At 40.2% G+C, this 21,931-nt stretch overlaps 1 protein-coding gene across 2 annotated transcripts in view; it reads right to left on the bottom strand.

Moving 5' to 3' along the window:
• NR3C2 (nuclear receptor subfamily 3 group C member 2) overlaps window positions 1-21,931 on the bottom strand; it is a 191,661-nt gene that overhangs the window by 20,519 nt on the left and 149,211 nt on the right. For both annotated transcript variants that reach the window (XM_059843965.1, XM_059843964.1), the window contains 2 exons: window positions 12,879-13,217; window positions 12,334-12,478 (listed from right to left, as the gene is read on the bottom strand). In XM_059843965.1, coding sequence (XP_059699948.1) covers window positions 12,334-12,478; window positions 12,879-13,217 — 484 coding nt within the window. The remainder of the gene's footprint in view (window positions 1-12,333; window positions 12,479-12,878; window positions 13,218-21,931) is intronic.

The raw sequence follows: 21,931 nt of genomic DNA, 5'->3' as shown, positions 1-21,931 counted from the left end.
ATTCCCACTGCTGCCACCAGCCATTCTCACCACTGCCACCAGCCCTTTCCCACCGCTATCACCAGCCATTCCCACAGCAGTCACCAACCATTCCTACCGCTGCTACCAGCCTGTTTCCACTGCTCTGCTTGATTGCCATTGGAGCCACCCAGCTACAACAGGTATGTAGGATCTGACCAGTCACCCAGGAGATGGGGATGGTTTGAGGAAACCATTTAAGACAAGGCATCCTAAATACCAAACCAGCCATGTATCTCATAATACTCTTATGTGATCTCTACAGAAACCAGGCAGCCACATCAAAACCTGTGAAACTACAGGCAGACTGAAGAGAATTAGCTTGTTATGAATAAGTAACTCATCATTTATGAAGTCATCATAAAGCCCAGTATCGTAAATCTCCTCACTGAGGATGGAAACTGCAACTCAACTGACCATAACCAAATAGAGGAACCCACGCAGCAAGAAATATTCACTGACAGGCGAAACTCAGCCCCAAACCAAACCTGATACCACATTTTATTTACTTTCTCATGGGTACTATTCAAAGCTGCAGCACAATGCATCTTCCTAAATTAGACAGAGAAGTGAATAAAGGGAAAGCTGTGGTGAGTGTGTTGAGGTTTCATCAGGACTTAAGGGACTTGCTGATAATCTCAAGAAAAGATTGGCAAAGGCATCCCCTTTCTCAGCACCTCAGAGGAACTAAAATGTACCTGAGTTTGTCCCTAGGCCTCTGCAGCCCAGAAAAGACTTAGGAAAAGACCAATAAATATTTGTAGCAAAACTCAGATGTCAAAGATAGTTTTTGTGTCTTCTGATTTCACACTTTTTACCACTGTAAGAACCATTTCCAATTTTATAACAAAGAGCCTTTCCCTTATTAGACTAAAACCTGTATCCATTTGAAGGTTGCCAACCAATAAAATCGATTTCAGGTGCCTTCAGAAAGCACTTTTCACTGTAACAAAACCAAAACAAACAACCAATCAAACAAATGCAGCCCAACAAGAAAACCTGCCGAAGGCTTGAAAGTCAAAACCTGTTTGGAAGCCTCCAAAACCAAGGCATGCTTTCCCTCATGCCAAAAGAAGTCAGTTTGAACTTGACAGAGAGAGGAGTAAAAACATCACCTTGAGGGCAAGGCAGAGCTACTGAGGATAAAGACAGAAAAGGACTAGGACATGGGATTACAGAAACCCCTGCTCAGTGGCTCAAACCCTCTAATCATAAAAAGCCCTTGGCCTGAATTATTTTACCTGCCTTAGGAAGGCATTCTGACTGGAAAAAGTGTTGGGGTTCTTGGGGAAAGAAAAAAATAAACATATTATTGTCACAACACTTAACTGTCTCTTGAGGGAGTATTCTACTCCAACAGTGGTGACAGAATGCCACTACCTGAATAAATTCTTCCATGCACAGGGGCAGGAAACACTGAGCATCCCTCTGCTCAATGGACTGCATCCAGACACCTGTGTCCCATCTTGAAGCCATTAAAAATGCTACTGAAGTCACCCGTACTGGAGCAGCCTCATTAAGTTAACACACTGATCAAAATCCAAGCCAAAATGCATGCGGGATTCAAGCAAAATTCAATTATGACTTTTCATTCAGTACTTATTTTTTACTCAGCACTTTCTAATCTCTGTTTAGTCTGCAAGCCACAGCAGAAAGATTCAAAACCTCTTCCCTTCATCACTTTGCCTTTGACTCCTAAAGCAAAGCTTTAGAGTCATCTCCTTCCAAGGAGGCAAAAATGCCTATTACTTTGCACCAATTTGGGCACTGCCAAACCCAGGACAAAATAGTGACTGGAACCAGGACCACCAGTGTGAACACTGATAATCAGACAAGGAAGACAGTTTCACATTAAAACAGATCTACAGACATTGGGCTGCGATTTTTCGGCCTTTAGCCACCCAGGCAATTGGCAATTATTTAAATTCAACTTGGCAATTTTAAACTGAACTCACAGAAGTCAAGTCTGAAAATTAGTTTTCTCACAAGAAAATCGTCATGGTGACCCTAGAGAATACCATCCCAGATAAGCGATACTAAGGAATTTAGAGCTGCTTTAAAAGTTCCAGCCAAGTGTCCTCCTGTTATATGCCTATCAACGAAGGAATTGGCAACAGCCCGTGGATAATGATTGCCAAAGGAGAGTTTCAGCTCTCAATCACTAGCAGAGAACTTGTGATAAAATCCAACTTAATAATCACCCAGTTATGTAACCCTAAAATCCCAAGCACATCAATAGCAAAAAACCCAAAGTATATGCTGGTATTAACAGTTAATTATGCACTTAGGAGAATGCTGATACCAAATACTCTCTTTTGGTTTGCATTTGCATTTCAAAAGAGACAAATCACAGTTTTAAATGAGAAAATACATAATTATGCCTTTACCAAAGTGCTTTTTCAATAACGCATTCAATAAGTGATGATAATGTATACATGGCAATAAATACCCCATTTCAAAGTTCATCAGAGAAAGGTATTGAGAGCCAGAAAAGGTGCCCATTAGGTATTGTTTTATACATCCATTCTGCCAGGGCTCATTGTCACTTGCAGTGGTTCATCAACAAAATTACTGCTATATTCCACATGCAGCAGCAATTCTCCTTTTATGCCAACAATGCCTCAAAAATTAAGACTTTGCTCATGCTGTCACGCAAAGCCTGGCATTTTCTGGAAGTCAACTGAGGCATGTCTTCCTCTCATGCCAGTTTAGAAAAACTACTTCCTAATTTTTCTTTCGCTCATATTTAACTCTACTGGGGAAGTAGCAGAAGCAAGCACTGTGCACGTGAGAGGCATTTGGAGATGCCACAAACAGCTCATCGATGTGCAGGAAGATTAAAGCAGTGCCACATTCAGACACAATTGCAAGGAACAAACCTCTGTTCTAAGACATTGACAGAAGTGAGAAGAAACCCTCCCAAAAGGCTTGTGGATGTCCCAAAATCATGCTGAGACAATACCAGGAGAGCATAATTATGGTCTCTGCTAAATGTAAAGTCATTGGGCAAGTCTTTGTACTAAAGCCGTAGAAACTAATGCTCAGATTCTTTTGAACACATCACAAGCTGGAAATCTGCCAGAACATCCACCGGGCCAACTGATGAGCAAAATGAAAATGAAGCATTTGAGAAAGATCAGAAAAGTTAAATAAAATCTTTGCATCAGTGCTCTCTGTAGAGGAGCCCAGTCAGGGCTCTCCTTTTCAGTAAGCAAGTGTGAGAAATAGTTTCAGATTCAAGTGCGAGAACAAGAGGGTTTAGAAGGAAAAAAAAATACAGTAAAATAAATAGTAATAAATCACCAAGACCAGATGGTATCCATCCACGAGCTGTAAAGCAACTTAAATTGCTGAACTACTAACTGTGCTGTGCAGCTTATTGCTTAAAGTGCCCTTATAAAAGTCATGGAAGGCGACAAACGTGACTGATTTCTTAAAACGGGTCTGAGGGTGGGAAGGGAGCACTGGAGACCACAGGCAAGTAAGCTCCAGTTCTATATCGAGCAAAACCTTTGAAAGAGGAGCATGAATTGATAAATAAACATGCTGTAAGGGAAGAAAGTCAGCACAACTCTGGCAGAGAGAGGTCACGTCTCACGAATCTGAAAGGGCACTCTGACGATAGCACGAGGACACTCTGGTGGATCCGGGCGACGTCTGCACGACGGAAATGCTTTGCACATGCCAGGTCTAGCTGCATCCCACAGCCATATGGGGTGAGACCTAAGCACACACCAACCCTCTCCTCCTCCTCTCCCCTGCCCTGGTTTCCATACAAAGGAAACTGGGGCATGCAGCTTGGGTATGGGCTCAAATAATTTCTGTCAGCGTGCCAGCGTGGGTAATTACTGGTCTAGGACCTGCACACTGCCTTGCATCAGGAGGTATGGGAGGATGCAATCACGGCAGGGTTGGATTTTAAAGCTATTAAAAAGATCTCCTGGAAGCTCTTAAAGAGAGCTTGGGGATAAGGAGGTTGTCTCTTTGTGGATTATCAGCAGCTTAAAAATAAGAGACCAAGGGTCATAACAAATGGATATCTCTCACATGTAATGGAGGTTACCAGGGAAGTCTCACAGAGCTGGGGCCTGGGCTGAGAACTGTGCTCATACATCATATGAGAAAAATCAGACCTCTGGAGGTGACAGAGCTTGCTGATGGCTCCAGACGATGAAATCAAGAGCTGCATGTGAAAGACTGCTGAAAAATCCTGCAAGTCTGTGGGGCTGGCTGACAAAATAGAAGGTGAAAGTCACTGACTGGACAGTGAAGACAGTATAATCGTCTCCCACCATACATACAAAATAACAAACATCACAATAAAGAGTCCCAGGTGTAACTTGGGACAGGTTTTTTGGGCTTCTGCCTTTTGAAAATGTTTGCTCAGTGTTCATCAGAAAAAAGCAAAGATGTGAGAGAAGAGTTGAGAGCAAGACAGAAATTATAATTTTGGTGCTGCATCCACTGTGCTCTAAATCTAGCGTGTCAGTCTGGTCTCCTCCCAGAATTAATACAGAGCATGAGAGGAGGAGCTGAGGATGGCCAGGGACAGCTGACAACTACCAGATATATACAAGGGGAAGTCAAACTGACTCACTGATTCTTCAGCTCACAGAAGAAACAACAGGACTTGATGGAGATCTAAGTGATAAATGGCATGCATGGGATGAGAAGGATTATATCCACTATTACTGCAAACACAGGACTGAAGTGGCCCTCCATTAAATTATCAGCCACCTGCTTTAGAAACATCTCCAACAAATAAATATGCATAATTAAATTGCAGAAGCAACTGCCACGGAACATTTTAGATATCAAGTTTATAAATGTATTCAAAGAGGTAAGAGAAAGACACAGAAGGGTTATTAAGCACAACTGTTCAAATGCAATCTCACATTCAGAAAGTACCTACGTAATTGCTAGAATGGGCAAATGAAGAAGCCCCTTGTCCTGATCTTAAACTTTCTCTGGCCACTTTAAAGGATGACAAACTCTGCTAGAGGGACAGTTTCTGACATTTCCCCATTCTTACAGATCTCTGTAAAACTACAGTATCTCCTGTTTTCCTTTAAAGCTTCACAGTTTGAAGCAAAACACTTCAGAAATTTAAGAAGTGTTTAGAGATAGAGGCATTAAAAAGCAGAGCCTTTAGAAATTTATGCAAAGAAACCGAATCTATTGCTTTGCCCAACCAATGACCTGCTTACAAAGAAAAGAAGCCCAAAATAAAAACTGGGAAAATCTAGCTGAAGCATGTTGCATCTATTATGTACAGGTATGACAGCAGTTTTCCAAAATTTCTTTTTTTTTTGTCTGCGCTACTGTCAGGTGGGTTTGTAACAAAATCCCTTTATGTACTTCTCTGGATGGGAACTGAGCCACACTTTATGAAAAAGTAAATAGTAGTAACAATGTATATAAAAAATTTACTGATGAAGATATTCACTTTTCACTGCACTGACACTTTGCATGAATTCAGTATTCCTCACCAAAATAACACATGCAAGCAAAAACCATGCAGGGAGGATCACCAAGGATTGCTTGCTGACCTTTTAACAAGACTAGTGACTGCACACACAATTTATCAGCAAAAATAAACACTGACAACTCTTACCAACTCTGTGGCAATAATAATGGAAAATGAGGGATTTGGAGGCTGCCAGATGACAGAGATTACAAAAATGTACCTAAATTTAGGAACTACAGGATTAGCAGATTGCAAGGGAAGACAAAAGGGTTAAAAGCCATCACCCTGCCAAACATAAAAGCAAAAAAGTAATCATTCAAACAATAAGTGAAGTTTCTTATTGGCTTTATCACCATTCACAGATGATTTAACTAATTGTTCCCCCCAAGCCCTGAGGTATATGAGGTTAAATAAATAAAAAAAGGTGATTTTAAATATTCAGCTTATTTTATTACATTTATCTTCCTGCTGTTACCATAGAAATCAGAATACCAGGAAGACTTACAGGCTTCAGCACTGAAAGGGCACAGAGAAGCTGCTGCATCCCTGCACTGCCTTACACAACACCAAATCCTAATGGTCCCAGCTTCCACTAGCATATTAGGAGGGAGTTTAGGAATTTAATGAAAATGTTATTTACTAAGAAAATGTACATAATTATTAAATGAAGTTTTTTTTAATACAATCTTAGCTGTTTCACTTGAGCTACATAGCAATCCCTAATTTAATTTTATGGCTTTTCTCAATGTTACAAAATCCTCTCCCATCCACATCCCGTGACACTGCTAGCACAGAAACTTCCTAGAAATCCCCTTCTACTGCTGTTTTTCCTGCCCCTCTCTACCTCGTTTGCTCTACCTCAGCTGTCTCATTTGAACATTGTATTCTCTATTGTTCATCTACTGCCAGCGTCAACCTCAGTCTGCTTCTAAATTTAAAATCTTCACGCTTGGGGCAATTACCAAAGGCGTAGCATGAGAGGTGCTTGCAATACTCCCTTTTTATTTTACTGGGAGCAAAATCTTATGCTTTAAAGGATCTGTTTATATCAATTTGTAGTAAACTTTGTTAATTACATACATAGTACATATTAAAAAAAATTAAATAAATATATATCCATCACTACATTCTGCTTTTAATATTTTGTATATAATGTTAAGTAAAGTGCAGTTTCTATTGAAACATTTTTACTGTAAGGACTGAGCTGCATATGATCTAATACAATAATTTCAGAGATGGAAAAACAACACAACTGATCCAAATGGTTGTGAATGGTTTTAAACTCAGTTTTTCAAGTTCACTAATTTTCAGTACCTTATACAATGCCTAGTGCTGGTTTTCATTAGGCAAACCCTCAAGTCCTTGCCTAGGGTAAAGAAATGATGGCAGCATCAAGTGCAATGGCCAGGAAATTCAGAACCTGCACATTTCTGCACCTGATTTATTCTTTCTGCCACAGATGAAAAACTGAGAAAAATCAAAGGAGCAAGAAAACACACAGCACATTAGTCATGCAGTGCATTTGCAAAATACTGTTGAAATATTGATGCTGTACTTTAACGTACTAAAGTGTCTCCACACACTGTGTCTCAGCATCACTGAACTCTCTCAGTATCCCACATCACTGCTATATTACAGCCTGGTAAGGCTGGAATGGTAAATAATATAATTTGGGTAGATTTGTTAAAAACAGGAAATGATTTTGAAATTTCAGTCTTTTCAGAAGTAGCCGCAGATTCAAAAATCTGCAGAAAATCTCAAAAATCTACAGAGAGACAATGTTAAACCTAAAAGCAAAAAATAAATCAACACCTGTGGGGGAATTCCAGGGTTGGGTTGTCCCTCTGGGGCTTTTATGTCAGCACAAACCAATATCTAGAGTAGGAGCACGGCTTGAGTTTTAATATGCATCATCAATGCCATCAACTGTGTTTTTGCCTTAAGGAGAAATAAGAAGCCACCATGCACCTTCCTTAGGGGAAGGAATGGATAAGCAGTACAGCTTGCCACGAGGGATGCAGTTCTGGCTTCCAGCTGGGAGGAGGAGATGTGCTGGGAGCACGAGCCATGGCCCAAAGGCAGCCCATGTCCCACCGCTCCCACTGGATTCCCACGTTGTGTGAGTGAGGATCCCTGCCATTCCATGTCTTGGCTCCTGCTGGGTTTCTGTTGGCAGTGCTGAACTTGTAAATGCTTTTTATTCCTTCCTGAGCCTCTGAAAGTTTGCCAGCCAATGCCCTGACTTAATGTATGGGTGGAAGCAGATACCTGGGATGTTGTCACCAGTAGCCGGCGGACAGCAACCGCCTGAGCCCGTTAAAACCTGAGCAAAAAGGAGCATCCCTTGCCTTTCTCTGGAATTCAGGCATCTGACTTCTGCACCGCAAAGACAGAAAAACTCCTACTTTTGAAAGGCTGGGCTTATTTCTTGTAGACATGAACTGTCACACCACCTCTTTTCAAAAATGTTGAGGACTCTTCCCTCAAAAGGGCACAGCCAGGGAAAGAGTCATGGTAGCCTTTAGTTCTATGATTAATTCATCCAGTAAGGGAAAAAGCAATGGAAGTTGCAACTAACTGCCCTACCTTCCAGAACCATGCCTTAGAAATCCTGTTTAAGGCTGCTCCCTGTAGTAAAGAGTATTTTGCAGACTTTCAGCTAGAATCCCTGAAAATAAGCTGGTGTTACAAACCATAGGGTTTTGACATCCCTTGCTTTGTTCTTACACCCATTGCAGCCAGCACTACTTGGTTTTCTGCTTTCAATTGTGTATGATTTTACCCATTTAATGCTCTGGACTTAGATTATCCACACATGTGCCTGCCTCAGGTTGAATTAGATTAGAAAATTTAAGCTAAAGTCTTTGGTTAAATCTTAAAAAAAAATTTTCTCTCTCCCTTGAGTTAAACAAACAGGTTTTTTTTTGTTTTTTTTTTTCTTTTCTTGCAAGATTTCTGTTACTTTTGCAGGAGGAACCTGAAAAGTCTCAGAGCTTAGGGCTTGAATTAGGGACAGTCTTTTCCCATGTCTTAAGAAAATCTTCCCCAATAATAACTATGTTCTCCCAAATCCCTAGATCCATTCAAGGTAAGGCTTCCTCAATGACAACAAATGAAGAAAAACCTCCTAGAGTCTCTCACTACATAATCCTTACATCTCATCCAACCTGATCAAAGGAGTCACATGGGAAAAATATTAAGGGATAGTATAACTTAAGGGTTTTGTTAAGGATACAGTCTTCAAAGCATCACCTAAAGGGCTTAAACTATGATTTCACAGACCACCTTAATTTTGGAATTTTGCAACTTCTTGAATTTGAGTTTGCGCAGCCTACAAACATAACTACAACACTTTTTGAATGTTATCCCATATGCAGCAGAGTGTTTACCCTCAATACAATTATGTGATGTCACGTGTATCACGGTCTTCTAGAGATTTACTGTGGATTAAAACCAAAGCTCTATCTACAGAATATTAATTTTGATCACAGCTACTACGTAACAAAAGAAATGGATTTAAAAACTGCACATGCCATAACTTGAACAAACACAACACAAAACATCCTACTTTATGCCTCTTTTCAGGCAGTTTTTTTAGGCATTACTGTGACACGCTGTGCAGCTATTTCCTTATCCCTCAGTTAAAATCTTCATGTTCAGTTAAGCCTAATTAAATCAATGGAATATATGCTTGAACCATAAAGACAAACAGTACACTTAATTAGATAGGTAGCATGACTAAATGAAGGCAGACAAATATTTCCAGCCTTCCACAAGCCTAACAGGAAATCAAACCACATATGAGTAGGGAGGCATTTTGCACTGTATTTACACAATCAAAAATACATTTAACAGCTACTAACAATACAGATCCTCATTTGTTATTGGCCTTGTTTACAGGCCTTCAGAACAAGAAAGAAAACAAGATCATATATCATGGCCCTCCAGAAACATTACAACTTCCTTTAATTCACAGTAGTTAAGAGTAAACGGAAAATTCATTTAACGTAAAACAAAGCCACATAATTCCACTAATGCCAACCTCTACTTTCACTCATTTTCATTGAAGAAAATGCTGAACCCTCTGGGGCACCAAAGGCCTGGTCAAGGACATTGCTTATTTTTTCTTGTATAGAAACAGGAAATGACCTCTCCAGACACAATATGAAGAAATACCAAGAAAATCTTGGTCAGGTGATAAGAGAAATTAAACTCTCTCAAACCAGTAAAAGGAAAGGCATTGTAAAGCATCCCCTTTCATCCTGCATCAATTAATAAATGTCCTAAAATGCCAAGGGCAGTCAGAAAGTTTCACCAAGTAAACCTCAAGGAGGTCTAATAAACTCTGTGGCACAGAAACAAAGGCCAATGCTTATAATTACACAGCACATTTCCAAGTTCAAGGTACTCAAAAAGTAAAGGTAAGACCAGCCTTCAGCAATTTCAGAGCAAAACTTCAAAGCACTTCATGAACAGGAATACATACTGCATTTTGTATTACGGGAATGGTTTCTACACTGAACTGTATTGTACAATTCCAGTAAGTAATCTCTGGCCTTACCTCAAAACTGGGAAAAGCACTGCATCTCTTAACTTAGAATCACAAGAAAGTAGCTTGAGAGGGACCTCTGGAGGGCTCAAGTCCAACCCTCTGTTCCTTGCAGAGCTAATTTTGACATTGGAGCAGGCTGCTTGGGGCTTTGCCCAGTGAAGGCTTGGACATCATCTGGGACCGAAACTCTCTGGGCACCCGATTGGCTGATTCACCATCTTGTTCAGAAAGGTCTTCTCCTGCTGCCCAGGAAGCACTGTGTTGTTCCAAGCTTGGGATCACAAACTCTCATTCTTCCCCTGAGCACCTCTGTGAAGAGCCAGACTTCATCTTTTCTACAACTCATTAGGAAGCTGAAGGGAGCAATTAAATCCACACTGCATCATCAGGTCCCTCACTGTCCCAATCAGCCCCGACCACCTCAGCCAATCTCTGCTGGCTCTCTGCACATTCTCAACAACTTTACTTTGCCAGAACGCCCTAAACTAAGGCTCCACATGCAGCCTCAACCACCATTCTGAGTGGCAATGTGAGAACCTGGAACAAATGCCTGCCATGATGCCCAGTGAGTACAAAACACAAGCAAAGTGTGTGCGAAAGGAAACCCTTCGTGTTCCAGAGATGTGTCCATTACTATTTCAGAGTGAACACCAAACGTCCTACTCTTTCACCTCCATGGAAATTTCTTGCCCTGATTACCTACTTCAAAAGGTCCTGTACCACTCTTACATTTCCTGGCAATATTTTTTTTCCTCTATTTATAAGCAATTGCCTTCTCTCTGCAATGAGTATATTGCCAAATACACAGGAGACTAGACCACTATCTCAGTTACATATCTGGTTTGGGATGTTTTAATTTTGTACTCCTTTTTGCAACTGGGTCCCTACCTCAACCTCAATATAATTCTACAGGCACCTATCTTCAAGGCTGGCAGCATAAAACTCTCAATTGATCTCAAATTCTTGAAGTTGCTTCTAGCTGTAGTAGAATAAGAGCAAGCAATGCACACACTTTTATTTGCAAGCAGGATTGATTTCTCTGTCCAATAAATTCTGACCCCCTGACTGACTTTCTTGAGATGAGGGAAAGCTGCTTTTGTGTTTGAACTGTTAGTCTACATTCCCCCCAGGAGAACTAAACTCTTCAAAGTTCACATTTTCACTTACCTCTGGCTACAGATACCTTTTTTTTTTTTTCCCTGTGACAATTCTCTAATGTTCAAGTCATAATGGAGGTGCTTTCAACATGGAAAATGGCTGATACTTCATTTTCGGCCACATGAAGTAAATCACCAGTTCTCCCTCTTAAAAAAAAAAAAAACTAAACCAAACAATCCTTGTTTGATACTGCTCACTGCTTTGGGACCCATCTCATACTCATTAATTATTTAGGGATTCCTAAATCAAAGACAGACTATTAAGACAAAGCATCTTTTCCAAGAAAAAGATTTCAGAATGCATCAGGAGATTAAGTGCTAAGTTATTTTTTTGTTAATTCCTTTCCTGTTTTGTGTTTTTTTCCCCCAGGTGTACCCAAATCCTATTGATTATGTCTCCTTTTTACATCTAACCCCTCCCCCCCCCTCAAATCTTCTGGGATAAGCAAATGATGTAAGCCCCATTTGACTACCTGTGCATTCGTTTGATTTTTTACTTTACTATCTTGTAATAAACACTAGGAGAATGAAACAGAAATTAAATTATAGTCATCCAAACCAAAGCACTAAACACACACAAACATAAAATATGAAGGAACACATACTCAGACAGAATGGTTGAGCCTTCTTTTTGTCTGAATGCATCATAAAAGAAGTTATGTTTCATTACTGAAAAAACATTTTGGCTTCTTTCACGGTCGCAAAGAAGGGTAATTAAGACTGTCAAGAAAACACATTGAACAGCTGTATATTGTTAACAAAAGCACCATTATATGACTGCTCTGAAAAACCCCAGTAATTTAAACATTCACATTTCCTAGAAGTTGGATATTTTTCCAAGCTCCAGTAGACACCAAAAAATGTTCTTTTCTATAAATTGTGGTTGTGTATCGGTCACATTTCAAACCAGTGGGATGGTCCCAGTTTGAGAACACATCCCCATACATAAGGAAGAGTGGACAGCAGTAATCAAAGCTTTGGCAATTGAAATGTGAGTCACTGAAAAAAATTAAAACTTCAGCTGCTTTTTAAGCCAGAATTAGCTGAAATTTTCTTAGAATGCAAGTATGCCTGAAAAACCAAATAAAGACAGCAATCCTTCCAGCCTGCACAGAAAAGGGCCATTAAGGAATACTTACTCATCGAAGATCAGGTCTGGAGCAAAATAGAGGAACTGGCTGTTTGTATGTTTGTACGACCTCCAACTCAAGGCAAACGATGACAGACACATCCATGAATATTGAATTAAAGTAATTTGGTCCTCGAGAGGCAAGTTTCTAAATCCTAGAGATCAAACCAGAAAATACCCATGAACTACAAGGGCTGGTCAAACCACCACCAAACACATTGCTTAGTACTTTTCCAGTATTCACAAACAAGAGCAACACTCCCAATTCAGAAAAAATAAAACTGTAATTTTTCATTCCAGTGACAAAACATGTTTTCTTCTTAAGAGGCTATTACTGAAAATGAAAGCTTTTTACAATCACAGATATTTGACACAAACTTTACATAAAAAAGAAAAACCCAACTATCTTCTCTTGGAGGTTCATCTCTCACACCCCTCAGGTGCCGGTTTTCTCAACACAGTCCACGGATTAACAATGCAATTTGCCAAGCAAATATTTCTCTGAACTAAAAGAAACAGTGAAGTGACATCTCAGCAGATGACTCACAGTCCTACCTGGAAGTATCTTCGCCCACTTCACCACCTGAATCATCTGCTTGCCAGCCAGGCGGTTTAGGGTGGAGAGCAGGTACTCCGCTGTGTCCGGCTTTGAGCTGTCGTATCCTGCGTACACGATCTCCGGCTCAATGCTTTCGAGGATCTTAACAGGAGAGGGAGTAAGTGCTGGTGAGATAGCAGACATGTGGGGGACAAGTGCAGTGTTGACAGAGGGCTCGGTCACGGGCGCGATGTACGTCGTCCCTTCCTCAGGGCTCTGCGGGGGTGGCTGCTGCCGCTGCTGGGGCTGCTCCTCGTGCATCCCTTTCAATTTCCCCAACTTCTTGGACTTCCGGGCTGTGAACATGAGCAATGAGAAAACCAAGTCAGTACTGAAAGCCAGCAGAACCCTGGGCTTTTGGGCTTTATACAGAAAATGAAAGCCAAAGTATAATCTCAAAGCTCTTAAGTGAAACAGGCACAGGACCTTAAGAAATACTTCACTGTCTGCAACATTATCACACTGGAAAAAGGACCAAAAGACACCTCTAAGGTCATTTTCACTGCTTTACTGGATGTTTTCATACATGACAGAATGTCCAGTATCTGCCTCCATACAGACATGCATAAAACATCCTAGTTACGGTGGTCAGTGCCAACTAAACATTTCAGAACTGTAATCACTTATCACCTACAAGACTGCAATTCATGATCTACATTGCATTGGTCATCAAAAGAAATCTGCACAATATTAGCAGACCCAGAGCCCTCCTAAGCTTTTGCTTCAACTTGAAATGTAGTCAATCCATTTTGAACAGCTCAAGTTAGTCAAATCCCCTTTCCTTCTGCTGCTTTGATATGTCCATAACATCTTTACCCATTTCTCTTGAATATTTAAAGCTTAAATATTTTTGTGCTTAAAGAAGAAAAACTGAACTTCATGTAAAACCTTTCTCACTGCTATCAACGTCTCTGATGATTTGCCTTCCCTTTTCTTTAATTTCCTTTTTTTTTTTTTTTTTTAATTCTACCCACCCTACTTTTCTTTACTAAGTACTCTTAGAAGCCAGCAACGCTGCAGTGCTTTGACTCTTTGAAGAGAGGCCAGCCACCATTCCCTGTGGGCTGCATTCCCAACTCTGCCATAGCATGAGAAAATATTGGAAATAAATATCAAGACAATTCTGTTAAAAAAACACACACAAAGAACCAAACCAAAAACCCATCATCACCCTTTTTGCAATAGGGAAACGTAACAACAACAACAACAACAACAAATAATCTTTAAAATTAAGAAATAATTATCTACATTTAAGTGTTAGCAGATCTTTCAGAGTAATTCTCTCAAATGAAATCTTTCTTATCTGGACACAGCTAAAACCATTGTCTGGACTTTTATCTTCCTCTTTCTTGATTCTTACAACATTCCTTTTACTGGCATCAGTAAATACAAGCTTATCTCTTTCCCACTTGGAATACTATTGCAAATAGCCCCTTCCTAGTCCATATCCTTTCCCAAGTTTATCTCCTGAAGTTTCTTCCCATCATCAATTCCCTTCTCCTGTCTTTCCTTAAATATAACTCCTTTTCTTCAGTTCCAGGATCCTTTCTGGACAACTTCCACCTGTCCAAAATGTTCACTTCCACTCTAGCTCAGCATGCCATGCCACTTCCTCCTGTGATGCTTCCAAAGCTTGCTCTATGCTCTTGTTCCTGCTCCTCTTATTTATGGTGCAGGAAACTCCCCAGTGAGCCCCACAGAACCACCTCATTACTCTTCTACAAACCAATGTTTTAAGAAACCCCCTTCAACAGCAGAGCTGCTGCTGCTGCCCTCAGACCATTTCTGGTGACAGCAGCCATTAATGTGTCACTGTTTCCTTGACACTGGGGCTGCATGCCCAGAGCCAGTGGCTGGGAATGAGCGAGGCAGGATACAGACGCCCAGGGGCCAGGACAATGCACACCCAAGTGCAACAATAGCCTGTTGTTTTCAACACTTCCTCGCCAGGACAGTACCTTGAACTTAGAGGAGATGGTTCATCCCAAGATTCAACAGAAAATATTATTTATTAGGGTAAACATGAGGCACTGCTGCAGAAAACAGTGATGTTACTACTCATACACAAGATCTTGAAGGTGCCCAAAGAGAAGCTCCTTAACTATGGCATTCAAAATATAAAAATAAAATTCGCCACTATTGCAGCGCATCCTGCACAGAGCAGGGAGTCCAAAATCCCAACATCAGTTTGTAGTCATTTCCATCACACCATGAAGGATCTTCCTGGCTGATCTCAGTGCAAACAACCCTCAGATAGCCTACAGAGAACTTCAAAGATCTTTGTTTAACTTTTATCACTTTCGCTTCTGAGAGCTGGAGGAAATTAGGTGAAGGAAATTAATTTCATTGATTCACTTCAGGATGTATGTCTGCTTTTGAGAATTCCTTATTTCCTCCATGCCTGCAGACATACAGACCAATTGAGGCAAGTTGAATTTTTTAATAAAAGGATTGAATATGCAAATAAAAATGTACTTCTCCTAATAAAATTTAAAGTTCTTTTGTTCAGCTAACCACATCTACGTAAAAACCTCCTAATTACCAAAAGAATTAGCAGAGGCTACATAGGAATAGCTATTGCAATTGCTATTGCATCCATTAGAAGTTTTAAGGAAGAGGTGAGACAAGTATCTGTCAGCAAAGGTTTCACTGCAGCTTAATCTGTCTCAAGACACAAGAATTGTGAGAAGATCCTTCTAAAAGTCTGTTCAGATCCTATTTCCTACTTTTCTATTAAGAAATTCTTAAAAAAAGTCACTCAAACAACAAAGCACAACCGAAGGATTTGTTTATTCTCTGATGCATCAAGCCACATGGATGCAACAGCCATTCTTCAAGATGTCATTTTCAACTCTAGTACCCAAAAATCCATTTTACAAAGCAGCAGCTGATCATTTTGTTAAACAAGCATTTTTCTCACTCTGCAAAATAAAACAGAGGGAGTTATAGGCAAAGCAGACAACCCTGGAAAGTTCAGCCCTGAAAAGGAAATGAAAATGCAGTTGTTCCCCATGTGGTGCAGTTGCACCTACATGAGGATGTCCTGGTGAAATCACTGTGAGCACTAAATATAGTTTGCATTTATCTTAGAAAGACAAAGCTGGACTTACAGATTTTTCAACAAAATAAATCCCAAAAGCAAAGCAACGATGAGCAAGCTCAGCTGAATGTCTGATAATGAGTTAACAGAGCCACTGGACACTGAAAACAGAGTTTAAAAATAAGCCTGAAGAGATAGAGATTAGTGTTTGGTGCTATTATTCATTAAGTTCTCAGGCACTATTTTCTGTTATCAAAACAGGACTAAAAAAAGAACTCTACACATTTTTAATGTTAACAGAGGCAAAAAAATGCATTTGCACCATAACTACACCAGAATAAAAAAAGGTGTTGGTTTACCAACTCCATCAAGTATCCTGCAGCACAGATAACAGATAACATACTTAAAACATAAGTTTGTATGTTCTATTCTCTAGGAGTTTTTTATTAAAAGAAAAAAAATTCTTCCACGTATAAAACTGGCATAAAAATGTGTTTTAGTTTCATTTTCTTCCATTATAATGACTTTAAAATGAAGCTGAGAAAAACATTACTGCTTGACAGTCATGTTTACAGTGAAGAAAACTGTATTTTTCATTTGGCTCCATGCCAGCACTGTAGCTCAACTGGTTTGGTAACTCCCACAGAAACCAACAAGTAAAGATTAAATACAAACTGAGCAGTACATACTCCAAGGCACTCTTTAAAAGCTGTTTTTCACAACTGCTCTCTCACTCCAATACCAGCTACAAAACTGACTAAGCCACCTCTGAAATAGAGAGTAAAGCCACTCGTCAGGATTACTCCCTGAAAACACTCAAGAAATCCCTGGCTCTCCACACTGACCAGGGGATGGAGCAAGCATGGGGCATTTCCAGTGACAAAGCTGAAGTCTGAAGCCTGTCTGGGGTTAGGACAAGGGTTTCATCCAAATGAAAATGGAGTCAGGACTTCTTGCCCTCCTGTTCAGTGTTACTGCAGCCAGAATATCATATTATAATTCTCCTATTTTTCAATCACCTGAGACAGAGTAAGTAACAACAAACAATAGAGCAAGACCCTGCAGATACACCCAAGGTTAAAATCTCAAATATCCGTCATGACCTTTGCTGAGTATTTTAGGTGGTTCTTATGCTCCAATTAAAAGAAATAAGGTGTAACATTTGAAAAGTCACAAACCTGGATTTTAAAAAGACACTTCCAACAGCCATTCTCTGTAGCTCTAACAATAAATAGTGGAATAAATAAGATGTGAGTCAGCTGGACAGCTGGTTCCTTAGTATTGACCCCTTACACGGAAGTCTCCTTTCTGGAAGATGAAACAGGGATCCTGCCATCTCAGGATGGGAGTTTTTGTGCCATCTGTGAAATGCTGAGTGAGTAGGTTTCTAGTCATCTGCAACAGGGAATGCTACTCTAGGTCCAATAAGAGGACATTTATCTGGATGTGGTCCTATTGTAAAGCGGCTTTGGAATACAAATTAACATGAACAAATTATAGAATTCCTTATTTTTAAGGGTAAAGCTTGATGGTTTAGGGTAGCCACAAGGTAGGTAAACTACCACACTCTTTTTTAAAATATCACAGTAAATTTACACTTGCTATACAAATTGGGTCTAGAGGGAGATAATTCATGCAGATTATATGCCTTATATACTCCCTTTGTGCCCAGGGAATATAAAAAAATTAAGTTATAGACTCCACACACCCAATCACTATTTTTCATAGGCTCAAAATTAATAATTTTCATCACATTACTGTTAAAAAAGGGGACCTAGAAACATTGAAGAACAAAACGTTTTTAATAGTAGATAAGCCCCCATAAATATTATTAATTCAGCAGATTTCTAAGAGAGTAGTATCTTGTTTGTAGAATTGTACTAGTGCTCAAATTTAGAAGATGAACAATGTAAAATGCTCTACAGATTCACGCTCGCTTCCAGTACTCTGAAAGTAAAAAAAGTAAGCTAAGTCTGAAGTTTAGAAAATAAGCTGTAGTTCCATGTAGGGTGAATCACAAGACTTGTAATGACAATCCCCTGGAATCTAAATTTTTTTTTCTTAAAGATGATATTCAGAGCTTGCCTTGATGTCCATTAGAAAATCATTTACTGTTTGTATACCTAAAGTCACAATTGAGATGACTAAGATCTTTACTTAATCACATCTGTACAGCTCTGCCAGAGCCAGGACCAAGCTGATCCTGACCCAACAGATTTATTTTTATTATATTCTATGCATGTTTGAATCCATGGGGGATATCAAAAGCACATTATAAAAACATGTGTAAAGCAGAGAGTTTCAGTGGAGAGAGGGGGAACCAGAATGGACACAGCAGAGGACACAAACAGTGGTGGATGTTTAAAAAAGACATAAAGGAGAAGAGAAAGCAGCAATTGGAGTAAATACACAAAATATAAAAGACAAGGCAGGGAAGGTGCTAATCACTATAGGCACTTCAGACGAGGTGTAATTTGGAATTATTTCTAAGCATGTGCTATACCACTAGCGGTCTAGGCAGCCTGAGGGTAGACAATATGCTGCAAAACAAACTCACTGTGGCCACCTGTAACTCTGTACCCAAGCCAGTGAACACCTGCATTTCAAACACTTGAGTTCCTCCACTGAGGTCCAGTGCCCAAGCTCCACACCTGAGCTACAACCACCACCTCCTGCCCAGCCTCCTCAGCTGCCAGCTTTCTCTCTTCCACCCCATGCCAAATGCTTAAGGATTTCCCTGCACACCCTGCCACTACCACCTCCCTCTGCTCTCCAAAAACAACCCTTGGGACCTTGCTGCACCACAGTTACCAAAGGGGCCAATTCTCTCCTCGAAGCAGCTCTGACTCAAGGTAGATTCTTCTCTAAGCCCTCACTCAGTGCCTCCACCTCTGTACAGATAAATGCTTCATCAAAATGCCACTCTTCTCTCCTCTGAATCTTTTCATCATGTTTGCCTGGTGACTTTGCCTCACTTACTTCAATGAGCTGACATCTGTTCTCATTAGCTATTTTACTGCTACCACAAATAGTGTTTTCCCTTCCCCCAAATCTGTTGTATCTTGACATGAAAATTTTGAGCTATCTTGGTACAGACGTTTTTTCACTTAGTTGTCTAGCACAATGGGAATGAGATTTTGCTGAGAATTTTCTAGACAATAATACAGACTTCATATATATACACACACACATATGCCTGGGAACACATGGAATAAAATGAAAAGCGGTAATGCAAACGAGATCTTCCAGCATTATTCCACTCTCCCTACAAGGTGCACTCAAGCACGCTTATTTTCTTCCAGAAACACAGAAGGAACAACCAAGATAGGACCCTAAAGCTTCCATAATACCCATTATCCACTTTGGGAAGCAAACCACTGATTTTCAGGTAGCTCCAGAAGACGAAGAACCTCTAAATGTGAGCCCAAGTGTTAGAATCACGGAATATCCTGAGCTGGAAGGAGCCCACAAGGATCCACGAGTCCAACTCCTGTTGTGCCATGTGTAAGAGGAAGGATCAGGTACAAATCTGGAGGCACACAGGCAAGCAGATGAGTCACTGCTTTAACTGGAGAGACCAAGGGGAGGAAGCAAATGAGAAGCAACTACTGAAGCAGGGACAACTTGTACAGGGACTTAAAAGGAGAGCACAAAATTACTTTATCACATAAGACACACTGCCAAAAGGACTCGACTCTTGCAAAGCAGAGGCCTTTCAAGGGTGATTTCTGCAGTAGTGTTTGGGATATGCTGAAGAGACCCGGTAGTCTGTCTAAATATGCAAAGAAAGCAAGACTGCAGCTGGTAAGGAAGAAAACAAAGGCTCTGGCTTCACATGGCAAAATAAATTTTAAAATCTGTTTCTGACAGCTGTGACCCAGAGGAGAAAGTGATAGAAAATGCTATCACTTGCTGTTCAGCCTGAGGAATCAGCAGCCTAATTAAAGTGAAGAAAATTTCCTAATTTCTTATCCTCCACTGGAAGAAAGAAGTTTTTGCTGGACAAGTAGCTCCAATTTAATGATTGAATTCAGTGGAATGAAATGGAAGGCATAACTGTAACAATGTCATAGTCTGGCATACTGTTTACTAATTAATAAATAACACTTTAATCTGATAGGATTGGACAGCTTAAAGACAAGGAGTAAACGTGCATGAATGGAAATGTCACATTTTATCTGCCTTTGGTCAGACCCTGCAAAGAGCCAGGACCATCCATAAGTGCAATTCTTATTCTTGGTTTACATCTACATACCAAAAAGGGAGGTACAACACAGATAGAAGAAAGAGCTTCTGATGCACATCTTAATAGTAATTGTGTACTATTTTCATTATGTTCACCTGGATGCATTATGTTTCATTATTCTAGTTGGATTTAAACTCCTAATAAAACAGACTGCAACTAGGTAAATATTACTTTGGTTACTTAAAGAACAATATCAGAAATGTTTGCATTTTGCTTTGTTTGGAACAGATTCTAATAAATGATGCAGTGCAATGCTGCTGGAGCACAGGCCTGTAAAGCACAGAAACAATATATCTGAAGCAGTTTATTCCATCGCCTTGAGCAGGATCAACCGAACTTTGCCCAACTCAGTATTTTATTAATCTCCAATAAAGAGAATTCCACAATATCCCACCACTATCTAACCACCCAGTGTTCTCCCAACACCTCCAATGTTGTATCATTTTTGTCTGCAGTAAAGTTGATTTCTCCCCATCATTCTCCCAGTGGCCAAAAAGAACAACTTATCATTCCTGTCCTCTTTTACACCACTTTTTGAATTGAAAGACTGGTATCATGACCTTCTTAAAGCCTCTCCATTCTACACTAACATGAAATGAGTTTCTTTGACTCTTTGTTTCTTTTTTCTTTTCCTAAGCATCTTATTATCCTTGTTCTTTCCTGTACAGTCTCTAATCTGTACACACCTTTCTTCAGATACATGATATGAAATTTCAGAAAGATTCCGTTTAGATCTTAAAGGAACCTTTCTAAATTTAAAGATCTGATGTGAAAAAACAGAACAGGTTAGAAAGGGACCTGCAGATATGTTCACACTGGACAAGGCCCAGAAGACATGAGAGAAATGTCCTTCACAAAGGTACCCCAGGTACTGCAATCCCACCAACTGGCACAGGAACACAACAGTTTTGCAAGGCTGCCCCATCCCTACCACCCTGCCCAGAAGTGCTGAAACCAGACACAATCATCAGGCCCACACTTGCCAGCTCAGACAAGAAACAGAGTGATTCCTTGGCATCACACAAGACTTTGGCTATTTTTGCAACAATTTCACCTCACCGACTTTAACTCATGATCATCACACAACCGTTCTCTTCTTTCTTCCCTGCCACCCCTCAGCAGCTGCTGTCAGGTATCCCATCTCCCCATGCCTCAACTTGCACTTCTCAACATCCCAGTCGGTACCAAAAATGCCATCACATTGGTTTCCAACACTGGAACTGAAGATGCTTTTGAGTTCTGATCCAAATTTGTAGATTTACATATTTACTCCCTACTTTGTTACACATGTAATCATTACAATTACTACTGGATCCTCAACAGGACTCTACTCCAGATGTCCTTCAGTACAACCAGGAACCACTCTGGAAGAACACTATTCTGAGGAATTACATGCCCACTTCATGAGAAATCTCATGATATTTTAATGAAAAATCCACATTTTCTTCTGATTACACTTATGGCTCGAGATACTGAGCAGTGAAATGCAAACACCTGCAGGGAGGTGGCACCTCACACCAACATTTGCACACAGCAATTGTCTCAAAAATCTTCAGGTCAAGTCTTGTGTATTTTTAGGTCTAACCCAAGGATGAAGCTGTCTATCATGTGGAACAGAGATGAGCACTAGGGAGTGTTTGGGTAAGAGACAGAGGAATTAATCCCTTTTTTAAGTTGAGTTTCAGGCTAAGCATTCATGAAGAGACAGCGGACAGAAGTGACAA

The sequence above is a fragment of the Haemorhous mexicanus genome, chromosome 4 (assembly GCF_027477595.1).
Source record: "Haemorhous mexicanus isolate bHaeMex1 chromosome 4, bHaeMex1.pri, whole genome shotgun sequence".
Lineage (NCBI taxonomy): Eukaryota > Metazoa > Chordata > Aves > Passeriformes > Fringillidae > Haemorhous > Haemorhous mexicanus.
Note: the sequence above shows the minus strand (reverse complement) of the source record. Positions and strands in the feature narration are given on the sequence as shown.